The sequence below is a fragment of the Salmo trutta genome, chromosome 16 (genome assembly GCF_901001165.1).
Source record: "Salmo trutta chromosome 16, fSalTru1.1, whole genome shotgun sequence".
NCBI lineage: Eukaryota > Metazoa > Chordata > Actinopteri > Salmoniformes > Salmonidae > Salmo > Salmo trutta.
In genome coordinates this window covers 37,226,301-37,249,568 of record NC_042972.1, presented here as the reverse complement: position 1 = coordinate 37,249,568, position 23,268 = coordinate 37,226,301, and the positions used below count along the sequence as shown (strand labels likewise).

The 23,268-nt window shown below is 42.4% G+C and overlaps 1 protein-coding gene across 7 annotated transcripts in view; it reads right to left on the bottom strand.

The window, feature by feature from the left end:
- The window catches only part of LOC115150688 (voltage-gated potassium channel subunit beta-2), a 155,657-nt gene that overhangs the window by 9,514 nt on the left and 122,875 nt on the right, over window positions 1-23,268 (bottom strand). For 4 of the 7 annotated variants that reach the window (XM_029694215.1, XM_029694214.1, XM_029694218.1 and 1 more), the window contains 7 exons: window positions 12,002-12,045; window positions 11,604-11,641; window positions 11,202-11,281; window positions 8,558-8,602; window positions 4,544-4,588; window positions 3,285-3,328; window positions 2,250-2,372 (listed from right to left, as the gene is read on the bottom strand). In XM_029694215.1, coding sequence (XP_029550075.1) covers window positions 2,250-2,372; window positions 3,285-3,328; window positions 4,544-4,588; window positions 8,558-8,602; window positions 11,202-11,281; window positions 11,604-11,641; window positions 12,002-12,045 — 419 coding nt within the window. The remainder of the gene's footprint in view (window positions 1-2,249; window positions 2,373-3,284; window positions 3,329-4,543; window positions 4,589-8,557; window positions 8,603-11,201; window positions 11,282-11,603; window positions 11,642-12,001; window positions 12,046-23,268) is intronic. The other 3 variants (XM_029694216.1, XM_029694219.1, XM_029694213.1) reach the window with 1 other exon arrangement.

The following is a 23,268-nucleotide window of genomic DNA, read 5'->3' as shown; positions in this document are numbered from 1 at the left end:
TCTCTCTCTCTCTCTCTGTCTCTCTCTCTCTGTCTCTCTCTCTCTGTCTCTCTCTGTCTCTCTGCAGAGTAACTGTAACAGGTACAGTCTGAGTATGTTGTATCATAACCTTCCTACTGTAGCATGGCCCATACAGGACATCAGATGAATACAGAATGACAGCTTTAGGTTTTAGCTCAAGAAGTGTTTCACTTTTATTTAACGCTACCTATGGTGTTAGACTGCTGCCAGTGAGGAAGTTTATTTAACGCTACCTATGGTGTTAGACTGCTGCCAGTGAGGAAGTTTATTTAACGCTACCTATGGTGTTAGACTGCTGCCAGTGAGGAAGTTTATTTAACGCTACCTATGGTGTTAGACTGCTGCCAGTGAGGAAGAAGGGGGTGAGGTGAACTACAGTGGGCTCCAAAATGACTGGCATCTCTGACTGGCAATGCACAAACAATACTTTAAAAATATAAACAATATAATTATTGAGATAAAATGAAAATACCAACACGTGAGAAGTACGGTACTTTATTAATGTTTCAATGGAACCCACCGAGATAATTTATTGATTTAATAAAAAATCTATGTCCTCCAAATCAAGGTTTCACAATTAACGGCACCCTTAAAGATTATTGTAAATAGCATCTACCAAAATTAAACCAGGAATTCAATTCCACTTATTTAAGTTTATCTAAGTCTTAAGGAACTATATTGAGCCATTACATCACCTCCTGTTTCACTAGGGTATAAAAATGAGGTAACACACATGCAATATCCCTTTGTCATCCAACACCATGAAGAAAAAAGAACTGGCAGTTCAAAAGAGACAGATGGTCGTAGACCTTCATAAATCTGGTAATGGCTACAAGAAGATCCACAAACGAATGAATATACCACTGAGCACTGTCAGAGCAATTATTAAAACATTCAGAAGATATGGAACAGTTGAAAACCTCATGGGTAGAGGACGCAAATGCATTTTGCCCCCCAGGATAGAGAGGAGGATGGTGAGAAGCAACAAAATCCCCAAGAATCACTGTGAAAGAATTGCAGGCCTTGGTGTTGTCTTGGGGTCACCAGGTTTCAAAAATCACCATCAGACGCCACCTCCACAAGCACAGGCTCTTTGGAAGGGCTGCCAGAAGAAAACCCTTAATGACCCCAAGACACAGCGCTTGGAGTTTGCCAAACGTCATTTAAATTATGACTGGAAGAAGGTGCTCTGGTCAGATGAGACCAAAATTCAATTTTGGTCAGATACAGCATTGGCATGTTTGGCGTCAAAAACAGAGATGCATACAAAGAGAGGTACCTCATACCCACGGTGAAATATGGTGATGTTTTGGAGCTGTTTTAATTCCAGAGGTCCAGGGGCACTGGTTAAGATCGATGGCATAATGAATTCCACCAAGTATCAGGTAATTTTTACTGACAATCTGGTTGCCTCTGCCAGAAGGCTGGGACTCGGCCGTAGGTGGACTTTCCAACAAGACAATGACCCAAAACATACCTCAAGATCCACACAGAAATGGTTCTGTGACAACAAAATCAATGTTCTGCCATGGCCATCTCAGTCGCCGGACCTCAATCCAATCAAAAACCTGTGGGCTAAGTGGAAGAGGGCAGTTGATAAGCGCAAACCCAAGAATGTGAAGGATCTTGAAAGGATCTGCATAGAGGAATGGTCCAAAATCCTTCCAAATGTGTTCCTTAACTTAGTCATACATTACAGGAAAAGACTCAATGCTGGTATCCTTGCCAGAGGTGGTTGCACTAAGTACTAAATAAATGCCAATAATTATGAAACCTTGATTTTGGTGAAATTCATTTTTATATTAAATAATTGTATGCTTTTGGTTGGTTCCATTGAAACATGAATGAAGTACAGTATTTCTCACATGTTGGTATTTTCAGTTTCTCTCTATAATTATATTGTTTATATTTGTTAAAGTATTGTTTGTGCATTACCAGTCAGGGGTGCCAGTCATTTTGGAGCCCACTGTATATAGCCCAGTGAGTTAGGGTGGACATAGGCATGTCAGAGAATGCTCAGACGACCTACAGCATCCCAGAATGTGAGCTTCTGGGATGGAGAGAACATAGCAGGGGAATAGAAAGCAGGGGAATAGAAAGCAGGGGAATAGAAAGCAGGGGAATAGAAAGCAGGGGAATAGAAAGCAGGGGAATAGAAAGCAGGGGAATAGAGAAGAGACAGACAGCAGAAGCCAGTGACAGAAGAGGAACAAGATGTTCCTCCTTACCTTCCATGGGAGTGTTGGGGTCCGGTCTGTTTGCAAACACCACGTCCACATACTCTAGCTGCAGTCTCTCCAGTGAGGCCTTTAAACCTACAACCACATGCATCACGGCCACAGTTCCACACACTGCTATTGTTCAGGGAAATGATTGCAGCCATATCGCATTGATTATGCTATTGTGAGGTAGTGCTCAATATAATATAAATGTGATTGTAATAAGGTGTTTCTTCCTCTACAGATACAACTCCAAACCCCCAAGAGAGTCCCAAACTCTCAATTATCAAAACAGAGTCTCTTCTTCCTGGAGCCAAAGCTACTACTTAGGATGTATTTTGTTTGATTGACCATCAACATTTGAAGTCCTGTCTTTGATCTGTGTGACATACTATACAGTACTCAGCTCCTCTAAAAAGAGTGTGTTTAGAGCCAAAGCAGGTGGTAGAGTAGATTCCTAATGGAGGTAAAGCCTCTGACTGCTACATTGTATCAACGGTGGTGGTGTCTATGTCCTCTTTATAGATTTCACATTCTTCTTTCCTTCTCAGATGATTGTTTTCCACTGCGGAATTTCCCTCCCCTGCACTTTACATTGACTTTAGACAGTTATGTGCATCAGAGCCACAGAGAGTGGACATTAATTTAATTAGCCAGCAATATCAATGTTTGTTGATGGTGAGTGCGAAGGAGTGAGTTGTTAAAGCCATGGAGTTTGTGTTAAACTCACACTACAGTATATTTGTGAGCATGTGCTGGTCTACGCTGCTAGACAGTGGCATGAACTAGCTGTCAATCAATATACTTTACCGTGTGCCCCTGGCAATATGCTTCAGTGACTTGTTCATAGTGCCAGGCCACAAATGCACAACACATACACACTCATGCACTAACACACGGAACCAGGTCATTAGCTGCAGAGGGGCTGCAATTGGGAGCCTTTCTCTCTCTCTGTAACCACTCTACCATCCACATGTTGACTTTGTGGCAATGTCATGATCTGTATGATCTGTCTGTCCGTGCGTCCGTCTGCAGCTCACTTACCTTCTATAATGTGTTTTCGGGATAAACCTCTCTCAGTCTCTGCTCTATGGATGAAAAACACATTCCACAGTTGAATTATAGCAGTTGCTGTCTTTCCATCATATAATCTCTCTCTCTTTATCATTTAGTCATTCGCAGTAACAACATCACATGATATACATTTCAGCTTGACTAAAAGCCCATTATATAGATTCAGTGTGGATTACACATGATTACATTAACCAGAGGGCATTAGATAGATACTCCATTACTACTCCATTAGATAGATACTCCATTACTACTCCAATAGATAGATACTCAATTACTACTCCATTAGATAGATACTCCATTACTACTCCATTAGATAGATGCCCCATTACTACTCCAATAGATAGATACTCAATTACTACTCTATTAGATAGATACCCCATTATTACTCCATTAGATAGATACTCCATTACTACTCTAATAGATAGATACTCCATTACTACTCCAATAGATAGATACTCCATTACTACTCTAATAGATAGATACTCCATTACTAATCCATTAGATAGATACTCCATTACTACTCCAATAGATAGATACTCCATTACTACTCCAATAGATAGATACTCCATTACTAATCCATTAGATAGATACTCCATTACTACTCTATTAGATAGATACTCCATTACTACTCCAATATATATATACTCCATTACTACTCTAATAGATAGATACTCCATTACTAATCCATTAGATAGATACTCCATTACTACTCTATTAGATAGATACTCCATTACTACTCCAATATATATATACTCCATTACTACTCTAATAGATAGATACTCCATTACTAATCCATTAGATAGATACTCCATTACTACTCCAATAGATAGATACTCCATTACTAATCCATTAGATAGATACTCTATTACTACTCTATTAGATAGATACTCCATTACTACTCCAATATATATATACTCCATTACTACTCTAATAGATAGATACTCCATTACTACTCCAATAGATAGATACTCCATTACTACTCCAATAGATAGATACTCAATTACTACTCTATTAGATAGATACCCCATTATTACTCCATTAGATAGATACTCCATTACTACTCCAATAGATATATACTCCATTACTACTCCATTAGATAGATACTCCATTACTACTCCAATAGATAGATACTTCATTAATGCGCCAGTCACTCACAACTCCAGACAAATTACACACAGCAGCATATCTCTCATTAGGACACAAAGACACCCAGAGAAGAGTCAACATACTTTCCGCCCCAGAAGATCTTGGTTGTGATCACCAAACTGGAACGTCTACAAAGAGATGGGGGAGAAAACCCATTACAACTTACATGTGAGACCCTCTGTACACAGGACGTACACAGACAATGAAGCACAAAGAGAGTGTGTTCCAAGGTGCTCTGGCTGACATTACAGAGAGGGCAGAGGGCCGGGCTGGAAAAATGTGTGATGGTATCTAGAGGTGAGGGCTTGCATGCCTTAAGTCTTATATGTTGTGACTGGTAGGATGACTAAGGCGCCTAGTAACACACCCTTTAGGTTCCTACACACCACACACAAAGGAGATACAACACTGCCTTGGGCCAGTAAACATGACATTTTTACATTTACGTCATTTAGCAGACACTCTTATCCAGAGCGACTTACAGTAGTGAATACATTTCACTTATTATTATTTATTTATACTTTTTTTTTTGTACTGGCCCCCCCATGGGAATCGAACCCACAACCCTGGCGTTGCACACACCGTGCTGGCATTGCAAACACCATGCTCTACCAACTGAGCCACAGGGAAGACCTGACCTGGACCAGGGTCAGACCAGTGACCCTCACACCACTGTACAAGTACAGTACACACACACAGATGACGAGGTAAAAGAGTACAGTACACACACACAGGTGACGAGGTAAAAGAGTACAGTACACGCACACAGGTGACGAGGTACAAGAGTACAGGAGACACATTCATTCCATTATTCAGTAGCTTTGAGGAGGGACACTCCATTAATATTATATATCTCTCTCTCTCTGCACGCCTGCCTGACTCCATTAATATTGTATCTCTCTCTCTCTCTGCACGCCTGCCTGACTCCATTAATATTATATCTCTCTCTCTGCCTGACTCCATTAATATTATCTCTCTCTCTCTGCACACCTGCCTGACTCCATTAATATTATATCTCTCTCTCTGCCTGACTCCATTAATATTATCGCTCTCTCTCTGCACACCTGCCTGACTCCATTAATATTATATCTCTCTCTGCACGCCTGCCTGACTCCATTAATATTATATCTCTCTCTCTGCCCGACTCCAATAATATTGTATCTCTCTCTCTCTGCCCGCCTGCCTGACTCCATTAATATTATATCTCTCTCTCTCTGCCCGACTCCAATAATATTGTATCTCTCTCTCTGCACACCTGCCTGAATCCATTAATATTGTATCTCTCTCTCTCTGCCTGACTCCAATAATATTGTATCTCTCTCTCTCTGCCTGACTCCAATAATATTGTATCTCTCTCTCTCTGCCTGACTCCAATAATATTGTATCTCTCTCTCTGCACACCTGCCTGAATCCATTAATATTGTATATCTCTCTCTCTCTCTCTCTCTCTCTCTCTCTCTCTCTCTGCCTGACTCCAATAATATTGTATCTCTTTCTCTGCCCGCCTGCCCGAGTCCAATAACATTGTATCTCTTTCTCTGCCCGCCTGCCCGAGTCCAATAATATTGTATCTCTCTCTCTCAATTTTCAATTCAATTCAATTTGCTTTACTGGCATGACGTAACAATGTACATATTGCCAAAGCTTACTTTGGATTTTTACAATATTAAAATAGTAAGAATCAAAATTGTCAACGGGACAACAGTAACAACAATAACCAAGGGTCAAAATAACCATACATTGAACAATAACAATAAGCATACAGTAGAGGACATGTGCAGGTTGGTTGGTCTGTCAGACACTGTCCCTCATCTTATGGCAGACAGCAATGTAGTGCGCTGCCAACCCACAGCTCTCTGCGTCCTCCCCCAATAGGACGGGTAGCCTATTCTCATCAGAGAGGTCTTTGAAACCTTGAATAAGGGTTTGAAATTTGGGGAAATGACACTCTCTAATTGTTTTATATTTTTTACATTTTGTCAGGAAATGCAGCTCTGTCTCAGGTTCTGCTGTGGTGCAGTGGATGCACAGCCTTTCCTCTACATGGAGCCAGGTTTTCCTGTGTCTACCCTTCTCAATGGCAAAGCTGTGCTCACTGAGCCTGTATTTTGTCAAGGTTTTTCTAAGGTTTGATCAGTAACCATTGTCAAATGGTTAGCCACGGTGTACTGTCGATTTAGGGCCAGATAGCACTGCATCTTGCTTTGTGCTTGTACTTGTGTTTCCCAATAAGCAATGTAGTTTTGTTTTGACTGTGTTGTAATTTGTTTTATTCTGATTGATTGGATGTTCTGGTCCTGAGGCTTCAGTGTGTTTGTAGAACAGGTTTGTGAACTCAGCCCCAGGACCAGCTGGATGAGGGGACTCTTTTCTTTGCTCAGCTCTTGGCATTGCAGGGCTTGGTAATGATATGAGAGGGGGTCACTGTATTTTAGATGTTTCCAAAACTTAATTGCTCTTTTTTGTTTTTATTATTAGTGGATATTGGCCTAATTCTGCCCTGCATGCATTGTTTGTAGTTTTCCTCTGGACATGTAGGAGAATCTTACAGAACTCTGGGTGTTTGTCCCATTTGGTAAAATCTTGTTTTGCAAGTGGACCCCATACCTCGCTGCCATAAAGTGCAATTGGTTCAATGACACATTCAATTAGTTTTAGCCACATTTTAATAGGTATTTCAATTTGATTTAGTTTTTTAATGGTGTAGAATGCCCTGCATGCTTTCTCTCTCAGTTCATTCACTGCCTCATTAAGGTGTCCAGTTGCGCTTATTTTTAAACCTAAGTAATTGTAGTGTGTGCAGTACTCTATATATTTTGTACCAATTGAGAACTTTGGTCTAATTCCCTGAGATCTGGATCTTCTCTGGAAAATCATTATTTTAATATTTTTTACTGCCAGGGCCCTGGCACTACTGCTCTAGCAGGTCCAGGCTCTGCTGTAGGCTATGTGCTGTGGGTGGCAGCAGGCATAGGTCATCTGCGAAGAGTAGGCACTTAACCTTTGAATTGTGGAGACTAACACCAGGGGCTGAGGATTTTTCTACAATAGTGGCCAATTCGTTGATGTAAATATTGAAGAGTGCAGGGCTCAGATTGCAACCCTGGCGAAGGCCCCGCCCCTGGTTAAAGAATTCTGTTATTTTCTTGTCAATTTCAATGCCGTACATATTGCCAGTATACATTGATTTAATTATGTCATATGTTTTACCCCCTACATCACTTTCAATAACTTTGTAGAACAGTCCTGTATGCCAAATAGAATCAAATGCTTTTTGGAAGTCGATAAAGCAAGCGTTTATTTTGGTATTATTTTGGTAAACATGTTTATCTATCAGGGTGTGTAGGGTGTAAATATGATCAGTCGTGCGATGATTTGGCTTTTACTCAAGACACTGTGCTTATTAAGGAAGTTTAGAATTCTTACATTTATAATACTACAGAAAACTTTCCCCAGGTTATTGTTCACACAAATGCCTCTGTAATTGTTAGGGTCAAATTTGTCTCCGTTCTTAAAGATTGGGGTTATGAGTCCTTGATTCCAGATGTCAGAAATGTTGCACTAGTGAGTTTGAGCATCTCATTTAGGATGCCTTCAGGTGGGCATGCATTTTTAAATTTGAGGGCCTGAAGTTTCTTATAGAGCTCCTGGTCAGTAATTGGGGAGTTCAATGGATTTTCATTGTCCTTTATAGCTTTTTAAAATTCATTCAACTTCTCATGAATTTGGCATTGCTCTGCGTTTGTGTCAATTTGAACGGTGTTGTAGAGGGTTTTAAAATGGGTTGTCCATATGTCACCATGTTGTATCGCTAATACCTGGTTTTGATAAAAAAATGTTTTTCAATTTGTGGCAGAAATTTTCTCTCTCTCTCTGCCCGCCTGCCTAACTCCATTAATATTGTATCTCTCTCGCTCTCTCTGCTAGACTCCAATAATACTGTATCTCTTTCTCTCTCTCTCTGCATGCCTGCCTGACTCCATTAATATTGTATCTCTCTCTCTCTGCCCGTCTGCTGGTGCACAACACACCACACTGCTCCCTTCTCCTCCAATAAGGTAGAGGAGTTATGAAAACATGGCTCGTTATGAGAGTACCTCCATCCTTTCTTCTTTATGACGTTCCCCAGCACCACCTCAGCCCTGGGGGGAGGGAGAGAGAGAGAGAGAGAATGGATATTAGATAATCATAGTCAACCAACAGCATAGTCAACCAACAACTAGACATACCATGATGCAAAAGAGTACAAACAGAACAGCCATTGAAAAGGAAGACATCAGAAATGTGTGGTGCTAACCCTGAACAACACTTCAAATGTCTTTATAGACTCGTAACAAAGCCCTCCTGCAGCGTGTGGAGTTCAACTCAGAGAGATGGCAATGTGAATGGGCTGCCTGGCAGGGTGCAGGCTGGAAGGCCTATGGCTGGTGTGTAACAGGCTCCCTGTCAGTCAGTCATTAGCAGCAGTAGGGGTGCTAATTCTGCCCAACGTGGCACCCATTAGGGCTGGGATAACTCCTGTCACTGGGAGGAAGAGAGCACCTCTCTGCATGGCTAACAAATGACATGTTTTCCTGTAATGTGACCTCGGTGTACTGTATAGCACGCACAAAGGGACTGATCCGCCACCTCTGTCTCTGTGCCCTCTCTGCTTCACTTTCCCTTATGCCTCCCATCTCCCCGTGCGTGCAGACTGCCTGTGCGTGCAGACTGCTGGTTTGAGCAGAGGGAGAGGAGGGACATTTCTGGTCGGCTAATGCCAGATGTTGCATCTCTTCCCCCCGGAGACCAATGTCTTCTTCATGAATAGAGTTCTCCGCTCCCAAGAGAGGATCTGACTCTCTGTCTGTGTGCGTGCGTGTAGCCTAGCGCTTAAGATCATTGGGCCTGTAACCGAAAGTTTGCTGGTTCAAATCCCTGAGCAGACTAGGTGAAACATATGTTGATGTGACCTTAAGCAAGCCACTTAACCCTAATTGCTCATGAAAATCGCTTTGAAAAAGAGTGTCTGCTAAATGACGTAAATGTGTGACATACTATACAGTACTCAGCTCCTCTAAAAAGTGTGTTTAGAGCCAAAGCAGGTGGTAGAGTAGATTCCTAATGGAGGTAAAGCCTCTGACTGCTACATTGTATCAACGGTGGTGGTGTCTATGTCCTCTTTATAGATTTCACATTCTTCTTTCCTTCTCAGATGATTGTTTTCCACTGCGGAATTTCCCTCCCCTGCACTTTACATTGACTTTAGACAATTATGTGCATCAGAGCCACAGAGAGTGGACATTAATTTAATTAGCCAGCAATATCAATGTTTGTTGATGGTGAGTGCGAAGGAGTGAGTTGTTAAAGCCATGGAGTTTGTGTTAAACTCACACTACAGTATATTTGTGAGCATGTGCTGGTCTACGCTGCTAGACAGTGGCATGAACTAGCTGTCAATCAATATACTTTACCGTGTGCCCCTGGCAATATGCTTCAGTGACTTGTTCATAGTGCCAGGCCACAAATACACAGCACACGTTATAAAGCGATCAACAACTCATGCAGTGGCTGTTGTAGAATTGGGAAACATTGAAATAACATTTCTTTGTCTTTTATTTTGTTTCTTCAGTATTTTACACAATATGAGTATTTTACACAATATTAACACCTTGGGAAATATGCCCAACACATTGCCACAATGAGAGCCCAGTATTTCCTTGGGGAGCGTTTAGAGAGGAGTTGTAGGCTGTTAATCTGAGGTACTGTTGGAAAAGGATAATCCCTCAGATTATTTTAGTTAATCATAAATAACAACAAAGATTCATTAATCCAGGAGGGTGTACACAGCTATAAGAAGAGATGTCATGATTTATAAAGCCCTATAAAGGTTTGTATTGTTCTATGTAGCTCAGTTGGTAGAGCATGGTTCTTGTAACACCAGGATAGTTGGATTGATTTCCGGGACCCCCCATATGTAAAAAATGGACGCATGCATGACTAAGTCGCTTTGGATAAAAACGTCTGCTAAATGTAGTATTGGCAAAATATCAATGTTTGGATTCAACTGGTATTCAAGCTATCATGGACAATTGACCCGAACCTTACATCAAAAATACCATTAAAGCTTAGTATAATGACCGTTATAAATGATGTGCATCTCCCTCAGGTCTGTAGCTCAAGGCTCGAGAGCCAGTAATCACTCATGTTCATGTAAACAGTTTTGCAGGCTTTACCTGGTCCCCCTGTCCATGGCACGTCATGGATTCAATTGCATGGCCTTGTACTTGCTAACATGCCTGCCACGTACCTATGTGCGAGGCAGCAGAGGCGCAGACTCAGGGTAAGTGTATCCGTGTGTTTTTCCTCTGAGCCTCGGGGGCCTCAGATCTAATGAACCAGAGGTTTAATCAAATTTAATGAGATCTCTAAAGATGTGTGATGGCCAGGGAGACTCCCTCCACGTGCTGTAGGCGAAATCATCACAACCACACTGGAAAGACTGGAGACCAGCAACAGCCTCATTGGTACTAGATGTGAGTGTACACCACATCCCTTAGACGAGTCCCCTACCTCGTTAATAAACACACTCATAATGATCTGTTAGTGTTAAGTCAGCGCTGGTTCAAACACACTACAGTAAATGTTAGCCTATGCTTTGTTTGGCTATGTGGCTGTGTATGGTGTGATACTGGGACTGGGTGGTCAACAATAACTAAGTCATGTCTGGATGAGGATGTGGACAGGCTGGATCATACTCACTTCCCTGCAGCGTAGACCTCTGCTGTGTCAAACAGATTGATGCCGTTCTCGTAGGCCAGGCACACAAGCTGCTCGGCCATCTATTGGCCGAAGAGGGCAAGGAAAGAGAGAGGAGGAAGGGGAGGGGGTTGAGACATCACTGATATCGATTATTAAAACCTTTCTGCATGCATGTTGCTTTAAGCGCATGCGCCAGTGTGTTCATGGTTCATATAATTGTTCATTCATATGGCACATTTGTTAGTTTTCTAGCTATTCTACGTGGCAATGCAGTGTAAGCACAACTAGTCTTCCTGAGCAGCAGTTGGTTCTAGGAGCATGTAGAGAGTTGTGAAACTGGGGAGTGTTGACTGACTGATAGAGAAGTAGAATAACAGCATAACACAATCCATCTGCTCTCACCTCGTCTGTTATCTGTCCACCAAACGTCACCCATGTTCCTGCAGAGAGATGACAGGGAGACTGTGTTAGTAGTCTATCAGATTAGTGATGTATAGGGAGAGTGGTGTTGAAGAAGCAGTGATGCTGATTACCGTAGCTTCTTAATTATAGTTTTGAGAGATGTGGCTTTGGTACAGTTAACCAAAGCAACAGTGTTAGTTAACAGATAGAGGTCTCAGCTGGTATTTCTGGCATATCCTCACTCTCCCACGTCTCCGCTAGAAAAACGCCTTAGATAAACGCTTTTGGTGTGAAATAAACTCCCTCTGTGGCTCACTTTGTCTTACTGGTGAAGTCACCTCTAACACAGTGTTATCTCCCAGCCCCTTAGCTAGCCCCAAATCCCCTCTCCCACTCACCTAGTCCAAGGCAGGACACCCTCAGGCCAGACTTCCCAAGGTTTCTGTCAAAACACAGAATACATTAGCATTAATATTGTATTGATAATGGTGCTGTGCTTTTTAGTGCTGTAGATTATTTTTTGTTTCAAGTAGTTCCATGCTTCATGTGAATAAATGTCTCTGTGTTGAGAATGTGGACACTGACTCACTGTGAGAGTCACTGGAAGGTTGTAACTAGGCTTGGGCGGTATCTTGATTTCCGTACTTTTACATTTTTCTACCATCCTGGGATTTATGGAATTACCGGCATAGCATACAAGGGGGCGCTAAAATGTTGTTTACCACAAGTAATAGTGAATTCTCCTGGACGCTTTTAGTTAACAAACTACAAACTAATTGCAAAGACAGGCAAATCCAGCTCATAAAGTTATAAAAGTATAGCCAGTAGCCATTTTCAGTGAGTGTGGACATTTACTAGTGAAAGTTTATGAGAGAAATTGAGCAAGTGAACAAAGTTGTGATGCATGCTTGTCTGAAGGAAGAGCAGCATGTGTCCACCAAGGCCCAGTGTCCGGTCTGGAGCGTGAAGTCATGAGGTCTGCTGGTCGGCTACTGCGTAGCAACCAAAAGTTTCAAAAGCCTGGTCTGTCCGAGAAAGCCCATGTAAATTACAATCGCCAGAATGGCCAACCTTTTTTTTTTTACACAGCCGTTTTGTGCTCTAAAATGTGTTTACTATGATCAAGTTCGATCCCCACAGTGAATTATTTTAAAGTTGAAATCGAGATATTTGAATGACATAGTGATCCATTCTGACTACTGCATTTGTCGTCACGACCACGTGCTGACACAGACCAATCACGGCCGGCAAGCTACGAGGAGGCTCCCGGTTGAGTCTCTCAGGCAGGATGAAAACAACTACAACGACCATGATCCTTAGCTAGATACGGCTACTTTCACCATGATCCTTAGCGATTTTTTTGGTGCCATTCAGCAATATGGCACGCTTCATGCGCCATCTGGAGTTTTACATAGGAATGGCACCATAGGAATCACTATCTACTGGTTTTAATGTCTATGGTTTACACAGAGCAGATGGGAAAAGAACAGAGAGGAGGAAAACAACACTTGTGGGAAGCACAGAGAATAAATGGCACCTGTACAGATACAGTGCCTTCGGAAAGTGTTCAGACCCTTTGACTTTTTCCACATTTTGTTACGTTACAGCTTTATTCTAAAATTGATTTAAAAAATGTTTGCAACTTTATTAACATTTAAAAACATAAATACCTTAATTACATAAGTATTCAGACCGTTTGCTATGAGACTCGAAATTGAGTTCAGGTGCATCCTGTTTTCATTGATTATCCTTGAGATGTTTCTACAACTTGATGGGAGTCCACCTGTGGTAAATTCAATTGATTGGACATGATTTGGAAAAACACACACCTGTCTATATAAGGTCCCACAGTTGACAGTGCATGTCAGAGTAAAAACCAAGCCATGAGTTCGAAGAAATTGTCTGTAGAGATCCGAGACAGGATTGTGTTGAGGCACAGATCTGGGGAAGGGTACCAAAACATTTCTGCAGCGTTGAAGATTCCCAAGAATACAGTGGCCTCCATCATTCTTAAATGGAAGAAGTTTGGAACCACCAATACTCTTACTAGAGATGGCCGCCCCGCCAAACTGAGCAATCGGGGGAGAAGGGCCTTGGTCAGGGAGGTGACCAAGAACCCAGTGGTCACTCTGACAGAGCTTCAGAGTTCGTCTGTGGAGATGGGACAACCTTCCAGAAGGACACAACCATCTCTGCAGCACTCCACCAATCAGGCCTTTATGGTAGAGTGGCCAGACGGAAGCCACTCCTCTGTAAAAGGCACATGACAGCTCACTTGCAGTTTGCCGAAAGGCACCTAAAGGACTCTCAGACCATGAGAAACAAGATTCTCTGGTCTGATGAAACGAAGATTGAACTCTTTGGCCTGAATGCCAAGTGTCACGTCTGGAGGAAACCTGGCACCATCCCTACGGTGAAACATGGTGGTGGCAGAATCATGCTTTGGGGATGTTTTTCAGCGGCAGGGACTGGGAGACTAGTCAAGATCGAGGGAAAGATGAATGGAGCAAACTACAGAGAGATCCTTGATGAAAACCTGCTCCAGAGCGCTCAGGACCTCAGACTGGGGCAAAGGTTTACCTTCCAACAGGACAACGACCATAAGCACACTGCCAAGACAACGCAGGAGTGGCTTCAGGACATGTCTCTGAATGTCATTGAGTGGCCCAGCCAGAGCTCGGACTTGAACCTGATCGAACATCTCTGGAGAGACCTGAAAATAGCTGTGCAGCAACGCTCCCCATCCAACCTGACAGAGGTTGAGAGGATTTGAAGAGGAGAATGGGCTATTAGCGTCATACCCAAGAAGACTCGAGGCTGTAATCGCTGACAAAGGCGCTGCAACAACGTACTGAGTAAAGGGTCTGAATACTTAAGGAAATGTGATTCAGGTTTTTATTTTTCTAAAAACCTGTTTTTGCCTTGTCATTATGGGGTATTGTGTGTAGATTGTTGAGGAAAAAAACGATTTAACCAATTTTAGAATAAGGCTGTAAAATAACAAAATATGGAAAAAGTGCTTTCTGAATGCACTGTATATATGGATGATTTATAAAGTCAGGCACATTTAACAGTTATGCTATTGATTATAGACCTAATTAAGTTGGTTTCCTATCTCCTCACTTTTCTTAGACAATAAGGCAAGGGCTGTTTTCTTGTTTCCTCATTCTGCTGCTGCCTCCAACGCATTGTTCTCAACACCAATATGCTGGTTAAGCATATTGGTGTATGTACATAGCAACATGTACATAGCAACATGGTCTAGGAAAAGACGACAATTCAAAAGCGCATTGATGTGTTTCAGAATTGCGGACAGCAGGAGAAAACACATTTGTTATAAAATATTGTAATTTTTATTTGTGTTGCACCATTGTTCTTACATAAAACCATATACAATTTCAGTAGCATGTGTTAGACTGATGGGCTGTGCCATCCCCACGGCCTCCACAATGGATCAGTCCACTCAGACAGGCACGAATCAGACGTGTCTTGTACACTATGTTTACTTTTATTATTAGTTGTTTTTTGTTGCTCGACTAAAGAAATCTCGATCGACCAACAGCCTATCGACCAAACAACCAACCAGTCGACTAAATGGGGTCAGCCCTAGTACTCAAAAACGTCAAAGAAATAGTTTCAACCTTATTGACGGTATATGAAAATCATCCCGCGGGTCTTTTCAAATACCCCGGTATACGGCATACTGCCCAACCCTATTTGTAACACCTATGACAGTATGTTTCTCTCTGTATCCTCTGGATGTAGGTGGAGAGGAGCAGGCACACAGACGCCCACCAGTATGATCAGGTGCCTGTGCGTGCGTGCGTGCGTGCGCATGTGTGGATAGAGATGCCACAGGAATGCTGACAGAGGAAGAGGGTCTAAATCTGTCCTTGCATGAACTCCTGTGGATTATCGCAGTTCACACCAAGATGTCCAGGCCTGCACATCAATCCCCTAGAGCCAATCACAAGCTTCGTCCCCAGCTCGACCCCCACAGTAAATCCCAGTCCCCAGAGAAAACGTGGCACATCTTAACCAATCAGACTGACTCCACGTGGTACCTCTTAACCAATCAGACAGACTCCACGTGGTACCTCTTAACCAATTAGACAGACTCCACGTCGTACTTCTTAACCGTTCAGACAGAATCCACCGCTGACAGACATACAGTACACAGCTTTGGTGTTTGCTTTTACCTTTCGGTCTAAGAGGTTACAGGTAAAAGATGTAGAACACACTGGAGAAACCTGCAGGAAGTAAAGGCCTTTTCTAGTGTTGTAAAACCACAATGACTGGCTCAGTCTTCAGTGGCTCAAAAGGCATATTTATTTTCTCCATCTTTTTTGGGTACGTTACTGTGCATGGCAGGTCGTTTATCATTCAAATTTGGCACGTCAACATTATGCAAGCACATGGCCAACATGTTTTGTCATTGCGATGCAGAACAGTGAACCACAGGGGAAGACTTTAGAGGCATCGCTAGGCTACAACCTCGAGAGCTACACTTGTCACCACAGAAATAAATGCAAATAGTCTGTGTAGCCATTTGACTAGATGTTCAGGAGTCTTATGGCTTGGAGGTAGAAGCTGCTTAGAAGCCTCTTGGACATAGACTTTGCGCTCCGGTACCGCTTGCCGTGCGGTAGCAGAGAGAACAGTCTATGACAAGGGTGGCTGGAGTCTTTGACAATTTTTAGGGCCTTCCTCTGACACCACCTAGTATAGAGGTCCTGGATGGCAGGAAGCCTGGCCCCGGTGATGTACTGGGCTGTTTGCACTACCCTCTGTAGTGCCTTGCGGTCAGAGGCCGAGCAGTTGCCATACCAGGCAGTGATGCAACCAGTCAGGATGCTCTCAATGGTGATATATTCCTTCCTGAACTCTCAATACCAAGAACCCATTCCCAATATGAGATCCTTAAAGCCAATGGGATTTGCTTAAAACACAATGTACCATACCAACTAAAAACTGTGAGTAGAGAACCTTGAGTTGACTTCTGCTAGAGCTAAGTAAGATATGTGGGATATGAGATGATGTAATAGCTGGTGTGGGAGAAGGAGTGTGTAGGTGGGGGTCTGTCTGTCATTTTGTAGGAGTATGATTAGGTATTATTGGAAGGTATTATTGGAATATACATTATGGCACTTACTATGTTTATGTATGAGAGTGTGTCCATCGCTGTGTGTTACGTGTATGTATGTGTGTGTGTGTGTGTGTGTGTGTGTGTGTGTGTGTGTAGGATTATGAGTGTGTGGGTGTCTTGTGAAGCCATGGTAGGTTTGCTAAATTGCTGTGGTGACTAAGAGCAAAACATTCCCTTCATTTTGCTCTGAAACAGCAAGGGGATTAAAAAAGCACACTTTTCAAGTGGACTGAGTATTTGAATACTGAATATTTCTATTTGTATTTATTATGGATCCCCATTAGCTGCTGCCAAGGCAGCAACCACTCTTCCTGGCATCTGGCAAAATTAAGGCAGTTATACAATTTAAAAAAACATTACAATACATTCATAACAGATCTCACAACACACTGTGTGGCCTCAGGCCCCTACTCCACTAGCACATATCTACAACACTAAATACATGTGTACGTGTGTGTATAGTGTGTATGTTATCGTGTGTGTGTGTATGCATGTGTCTGTGCCTATGTTTGTGTTGCTTCACAGTCCCTGCTGTTCCATAAGGTTTATTTTAAACAGTTCACACAAAAATAAAGCGCGAAGCAGTGGAAGTGGGGATTTTTTGTATGGAGGTCAATGAGTGTCAAATTTGGTCAACATAATTCAAACACTACATACGCACAACACACACATGCATACCGACACAACACACACAACAAACATACATACACACACTTTTGTGATGGTGCTGCATAAGATGACCTGGCCTCCACAATCACCTGACGTCAACCCAATTGAGATGGTTTGGGATGAGTTGGACCGCAGAGTGAAGGAAAAGCAGCCAACAAGTGCTCAGCATATGTGGGAACTCCTTCAAGACTGTTGGAAAAGCATTCCTCATGAAGCTGGTTGAGAGAATGCCAAGAGTGTGCGAAGCTGTCATCAAGGCAAAGGGTGGCGACTTTGAAGAATCTCAAATATAAAATATATTTTGATTTGTTTAACACTTTTTGGTAATTACATCATTCCATATGTGTTATTTCATAGTTGTGATGTCTTCACTACTTTTCTACAATGAAGAAAATAGTCAAAATAAAGAAAAACTCTGGACTGAGTACTGTAGGTGTGTCCAAACTTGACTGGTACTGTATATTATTTAGTATATGTAAAGACAATATTAATCCGCTTTACAAGGGGTATAGAGCCTAACTGGCATACATAAGCAGTGTGTGCGTTTCAAGTTTGGGGAAGATAATTTTCACCATAAAAATGCACCTTTATAATAAATGCACTACATGCATAATTTAATTTGTGGTCACTTTTGATAATGGCGTTTTCTGGTAATGGAACATTCGCACTTCTAGCCTACTACCATGTGCGCATTGCTGCCCTTATAATGTGAAGAAATAGCCTAATAATTTATCAACATTTTAAGCTGAACGTTCTGACCTGTTGCGTCAGCCACATTGCATAAAAAAGGTTTTTGATGCTAGCGGATATATTAATTTGGGATCAATCGCATTCCAGACTATGTTCGGAATATTTATTTATCACACAGAATAGGTTGACTTTTGTACTATGGGGGATAGTAGATTGACATAGGCTAGTGCTTTTGCTGTTCGTTATGCCTACTCATCTTGTTGGCTGACAAAAAGTAAATGTGGACAGTTCTTCCAATATCTTCAATATGCACCTTGGAATTGGATAAGGACGCGCACAGTTGCTGATGTGTTCGTCTTCACTTGTAGCCTGTGAGAAAGACCTGATCATGTGATGGAGGGCGCAGTCTTCACTTGTAGCCTGTGAGAAAGACCTGATCATGTGATGGAGCGCGCAGCACTCAGGGAGAAGGGCACAACGGCCACTGGCCGCAAAAGACATGGATTTTTTTAGGGTGCATTACAGCCACACAAAGGGGATGCCGCCGTGAAATTCTAGGCATTATCAAATGCTTGTCAAATTGGGAATGAGAGACTGATGTAGTGTGTACAGCCTGCGCAAAAAACAAAGCAGAGATCATGCCTTTCAAGAAACTTTTATTCAAATCATCCTTAGTCGCATCATGCAGCCTTAGAAAGTAGGCTGCAAATTCAAAACATATAGCCCAATGTTTGTAGAACAACTAACGTTACATTAAAAACTCTAAATTAAGCATATAGGAATACCTATTTCTTTGTTAACCGCTCAACACAGAATAGCCGCATTTGCGCACTCTATCAAATCATTTGGAGAAAATATCCTTTCTATTTTATTCAGCTTTGTTCAATTGTATTCTTCATACTATAAAAAAATGGCACGGAATTCTAAGCAAATTTTGTCTGCTAAATGAACTAGTGTAGCCCACAGCCATATGGCATAGCCAGATCAGGACAACTCAGAGTATGCTATTCTATTCTTCTGAAATAGAATACATTTTCTTCATATCATGCTTCTTTAGACCTGTCTAAACTAAATAATGGATTTATTAAGGTGTAAGCTATATTACATGGATTAATTAGACTTTTTAAAATGTAGATGTTCCAAAGGTCAGCATCAGTGGCTTGTAGGCTATGTGTGGAGCCAGGATATGCTAACTGTGTTTACAGTTGAAGTCATAAGTTTATATACACATAGGTTGGAGTCATTAAAACTCATTTTTCAACCACTCCACAAATTTCTTGTTAACAAACTATTGTTTTGCAAGTCGGTTAGGACATCTATTTTGTGCATGACACAAGTAATTTCTCCAACAATTGTTTACAGACAGATTATTTCACTTATAATTCACTGTATCACAATTCCAGTGGGTCAGAGGTTTACATACACTAAGTTGACTGTGCCTTTAAACAGCTTGGAAAATTCCATAAAATGATGTCATGGCTTTAGAAGCTTCTGATAGCCTAATTGACATCATTTGAGTCAACTGGAGGTGTACCTGTGGATGTATTTCAAGGCCTACCTTCAAACTCACTGCCTCTTTGCTTGACATCATGGGAAAATCAAAAGAAATCAGCCAAGACCTCAGAAAAAAAATTGTAGACCTCCACAAGTCTGGTTCAACCTTGGGAGCAATTTCCAAATGCTTGAAGGTACCACGTTCATCTGTACAAACAATAGTACACAAGTATAAACACCATGGGACCACACGGCCGTCATACCGCTCAGGAAGGAGACACGTTGTCTCCTAGAGATGAATGTACTTTGTTGAGAAAAGTGCAAATCAATCCCAGAACAACAGCAAAGAACCTTGTGAAGATGCTGGAGGAAACAGGTACAAAAGTATCTGTATCCACAGTAAAACGAGTCCTATATCGACATAACTTGAAAAGCCACTCAGCAAGGAAGAAGCCACTGCTCCAAAACCGCCATAAAAAAGCCAGACTACGGTTTGCAACTGCACATGGGGACAAAGATCATACTTTCTGGAGAAATGTCCTCTGGTCTGATGAAACAAAAATAGAGCTGTTTGGCCATAATGACCATCGTTATGTTTGGAGGAAAAAGGGTGAAGCTTGCAAGCTGAAGAACACCATCCCAACCGTGAAGCACAGGGGTGGCAGCATCATGTTGTGAGGGTGCTTTGCTGCAGGAGGGACTGGTGCACTTCACAAAATAGATGGCATCATGAGGTAGGAAAAGTATGTGGATATATTGAAGCAACATCTCAAGACATCAGTCAGGAAGTTAAAGCTTGGTCGCAAATGAGTCTTCCAAATGGACAATGACCCCAAGCATACTTCCAAAGTTGTGGCAAAATGGCTTAAGGACAACAAAGTCAAGGTATTAGAGTGGCCATCACAAAGCCCTGACCTCAATCCTATGGAAAATTTGTGGGCAGAACTGAAAAAGCGTGTGCGAGCAAGGAGGCCTACAAACCTGAATCAGTTACACCAGCTCTGTCAGGAGGAATGCGCCAAAATTCACCCAACTTATTGTGGGAAGCTTGTGGAAGGCTACCCAAAACATTTGACCAAACTTAAACAATTTAAAGGCAATGCTACCAAATACTAATTGAGTGTATGTAAACTTCTGACCCACTGGGAATGTGATGAAAGAAATAAAAGCTGAAATAAATAATTTTCTCTACTATTATTCTGACATTTCACATTCTTAAAATAAAGTGGTGATCCTAACTGACCTAAGACAGGGAATTTTTACTATGATTAAATGTCAGAAATTGTGAAAAACTGAGTTTAAATGTAATGGCTAAGGTGTATGTAAACTTCCGACGTCAACTATATGTTAATTAACGGTCAATTACTGTGAGACCGACAGTTATTTGCTTGACAATCACCTGCTGACAAAATTTTGTGACCGCCACAGCCCTGTGCGTGACATACCGCCAGCCTTGAGGAAAACGATCAAGTGCAGGACAGGTGTGTATTTGAGTTAAGTCCTTTTCAAAACAAACAAAAAGTAACAAACCGATCAGACACCCAGTCCGGTCTCTGTCCTTGCTCACCTAGGAACGATACTTCCCTTTGTCAGTTCTGTGTAGTGCTGAATATTTTACCAGGCTGGCTGTTGATATTGCATGTTGGCCCTGGGCTATCCTTCACCTCTCCTCCCCTGCAGGGACCTGGTAGCAGTACTGTAGCAGGCTGGTCTGATCCGGGGTCAGGTTGCCGCTACGCCTCCCTGGACACGGCCCAGAACATTAAGGTCACCTACGTCTCTTACCCTCTTCAATTATGGACTACAGAGGTATACTACACTACAGTCAGCCTCAACACATTATGAGTGGACCCAGTGACCACTTTGACTGTGTGAGTTATTTCATTGGCTGTAGATGAGATGCCTCTGGACGGTTTGTACCACAGTGGCCTCATGGGTCACTAAGCCCCTGATTTCAAAGTGAATGAACAGAGGCGCTCATCTCAGTCTTTATGGGTTTTCTGAGGTGTGAGTTAGCGTTTGCTGCCCAAGAGTACTTAGCACCTCAATGTTATTAGTGAATCGAGTGCTCACCCATTTTACATGTAGAATCGTGTCAACATTTTCGTCAGTCAGACATCTAGAGCATGTGGCCCCTAAAACACAGCATGCTGAGCGATTGGCAGACGAACGCTAGATCCACATTTGGTGTGTCTGCTAAATTAAATGGGTGATGTGTGCGAGCCTTTAGAAGTCTATTTCAGGGGTTATTTGCGTAAATCCACTGCACCTGATCAGACTGTCTAGAATTCAGATGGAGCCAGATGGATGACAGCTGTACCGTCCCTGTCCAACTCTTTCCCTATCCTGATATTTGGCCCCGAGGGAGGTGGGAGGCGCTAGCTCTGAGAGCTGCAATATGTGTTCACCATGTCAACAAGGTAGGATGGGCTCTCTCTGGGCTGAAGAGCTACAGGGGTGTTACTGAGAGTTCAGGCCAGGACCAGAGAGGGAGAGGTAGGGCTGAAAGGTCAGGATGATGGCCTGAGAAGGTGAGGGGAAGGTAGGGGCTGAGAGGTCAGGGTGGAGGTCAGAGGGTGAAGGGGTAAGACTTGTCAGGATAAGGGGTTGAGGGGGTGAGGGGTTGTGGGAGTGAGACAGTTCAGGGCGGTGGGGTGGAAAGGCAAGTTGTGATGATGAATGAGAACAGGGTCACATACGGTGCCTTTGGAAAGTATTCAGACCCTTTGACTTTTTCCACATTTTGTTACGTTAGCCTTATTCTAAAATGGATTAAATATATTTTTTCCTCATCAATCTATACACAATACACCATAATGATAAAGCGAAAACAGGTTCTAAGAATACGTTATTTACATAAGTATTCAGACCCTTTGCTATGAGACTCGAAATTGAGCTCAGGTGCATCATGTCTATATAAAGGTCCCACAGTTGACAGTGCATGTCAGAAGAGCGCCGAGACAGGATTGTGTCGATGCACAGATCTGGGGAAGGGTACCAAAACATTTCTGCAGCATTGAAGATTCCCAAGAACACAGTGGCCTCCATCATTCTTAAATGGAAGAAGTTTGGAACCACCAAGACTCTTCCTAGAGCTGGCCGCCCGGCCAAACTGAGCAATCGGGGGGAGAAGGGCCTTGGTCAGGGAGGTGACCAACAACCACATGGTTTATTATGTTGCTGTCCTGCGGTTCTGAATTTGCGATGCACCCAACTGTGCACATTTTTCTGTGCAATAGCCTTCTGATTTGAACATTTGAAAAGTTTTGGTGTGAACACTTCAATTTATATATGTTATAGCACTCTGGTTTCACTAATACATATGTTGAAATGGAACCAAATGAATGTGATGTGAATGTGATAGTCTGTCTATAACCAGCCTGAGTAGGCCTATAATGCCATTCCTTTTCTATTCAGAGTTTAGAGAAATGAATCAAATTGGAAATGAGCTACTATCAGTCTGGTTAATGTGATGCATGTCTGTTGAATTTGGAAAAATCCACCGGCCTCGCCCCACCTACAGTACTCAGCCAGTCAGGAGCCCCACCTACAGTACTCAGCCAGTCAGGAGCCCCACCTACAGTACTCAGCCAGTCAGGAGCCCCACCTACAGTACTCAGCCAGTCAGGAGCCCCACCTACAGTACTCAGCCAGTCAGGAGCCCCA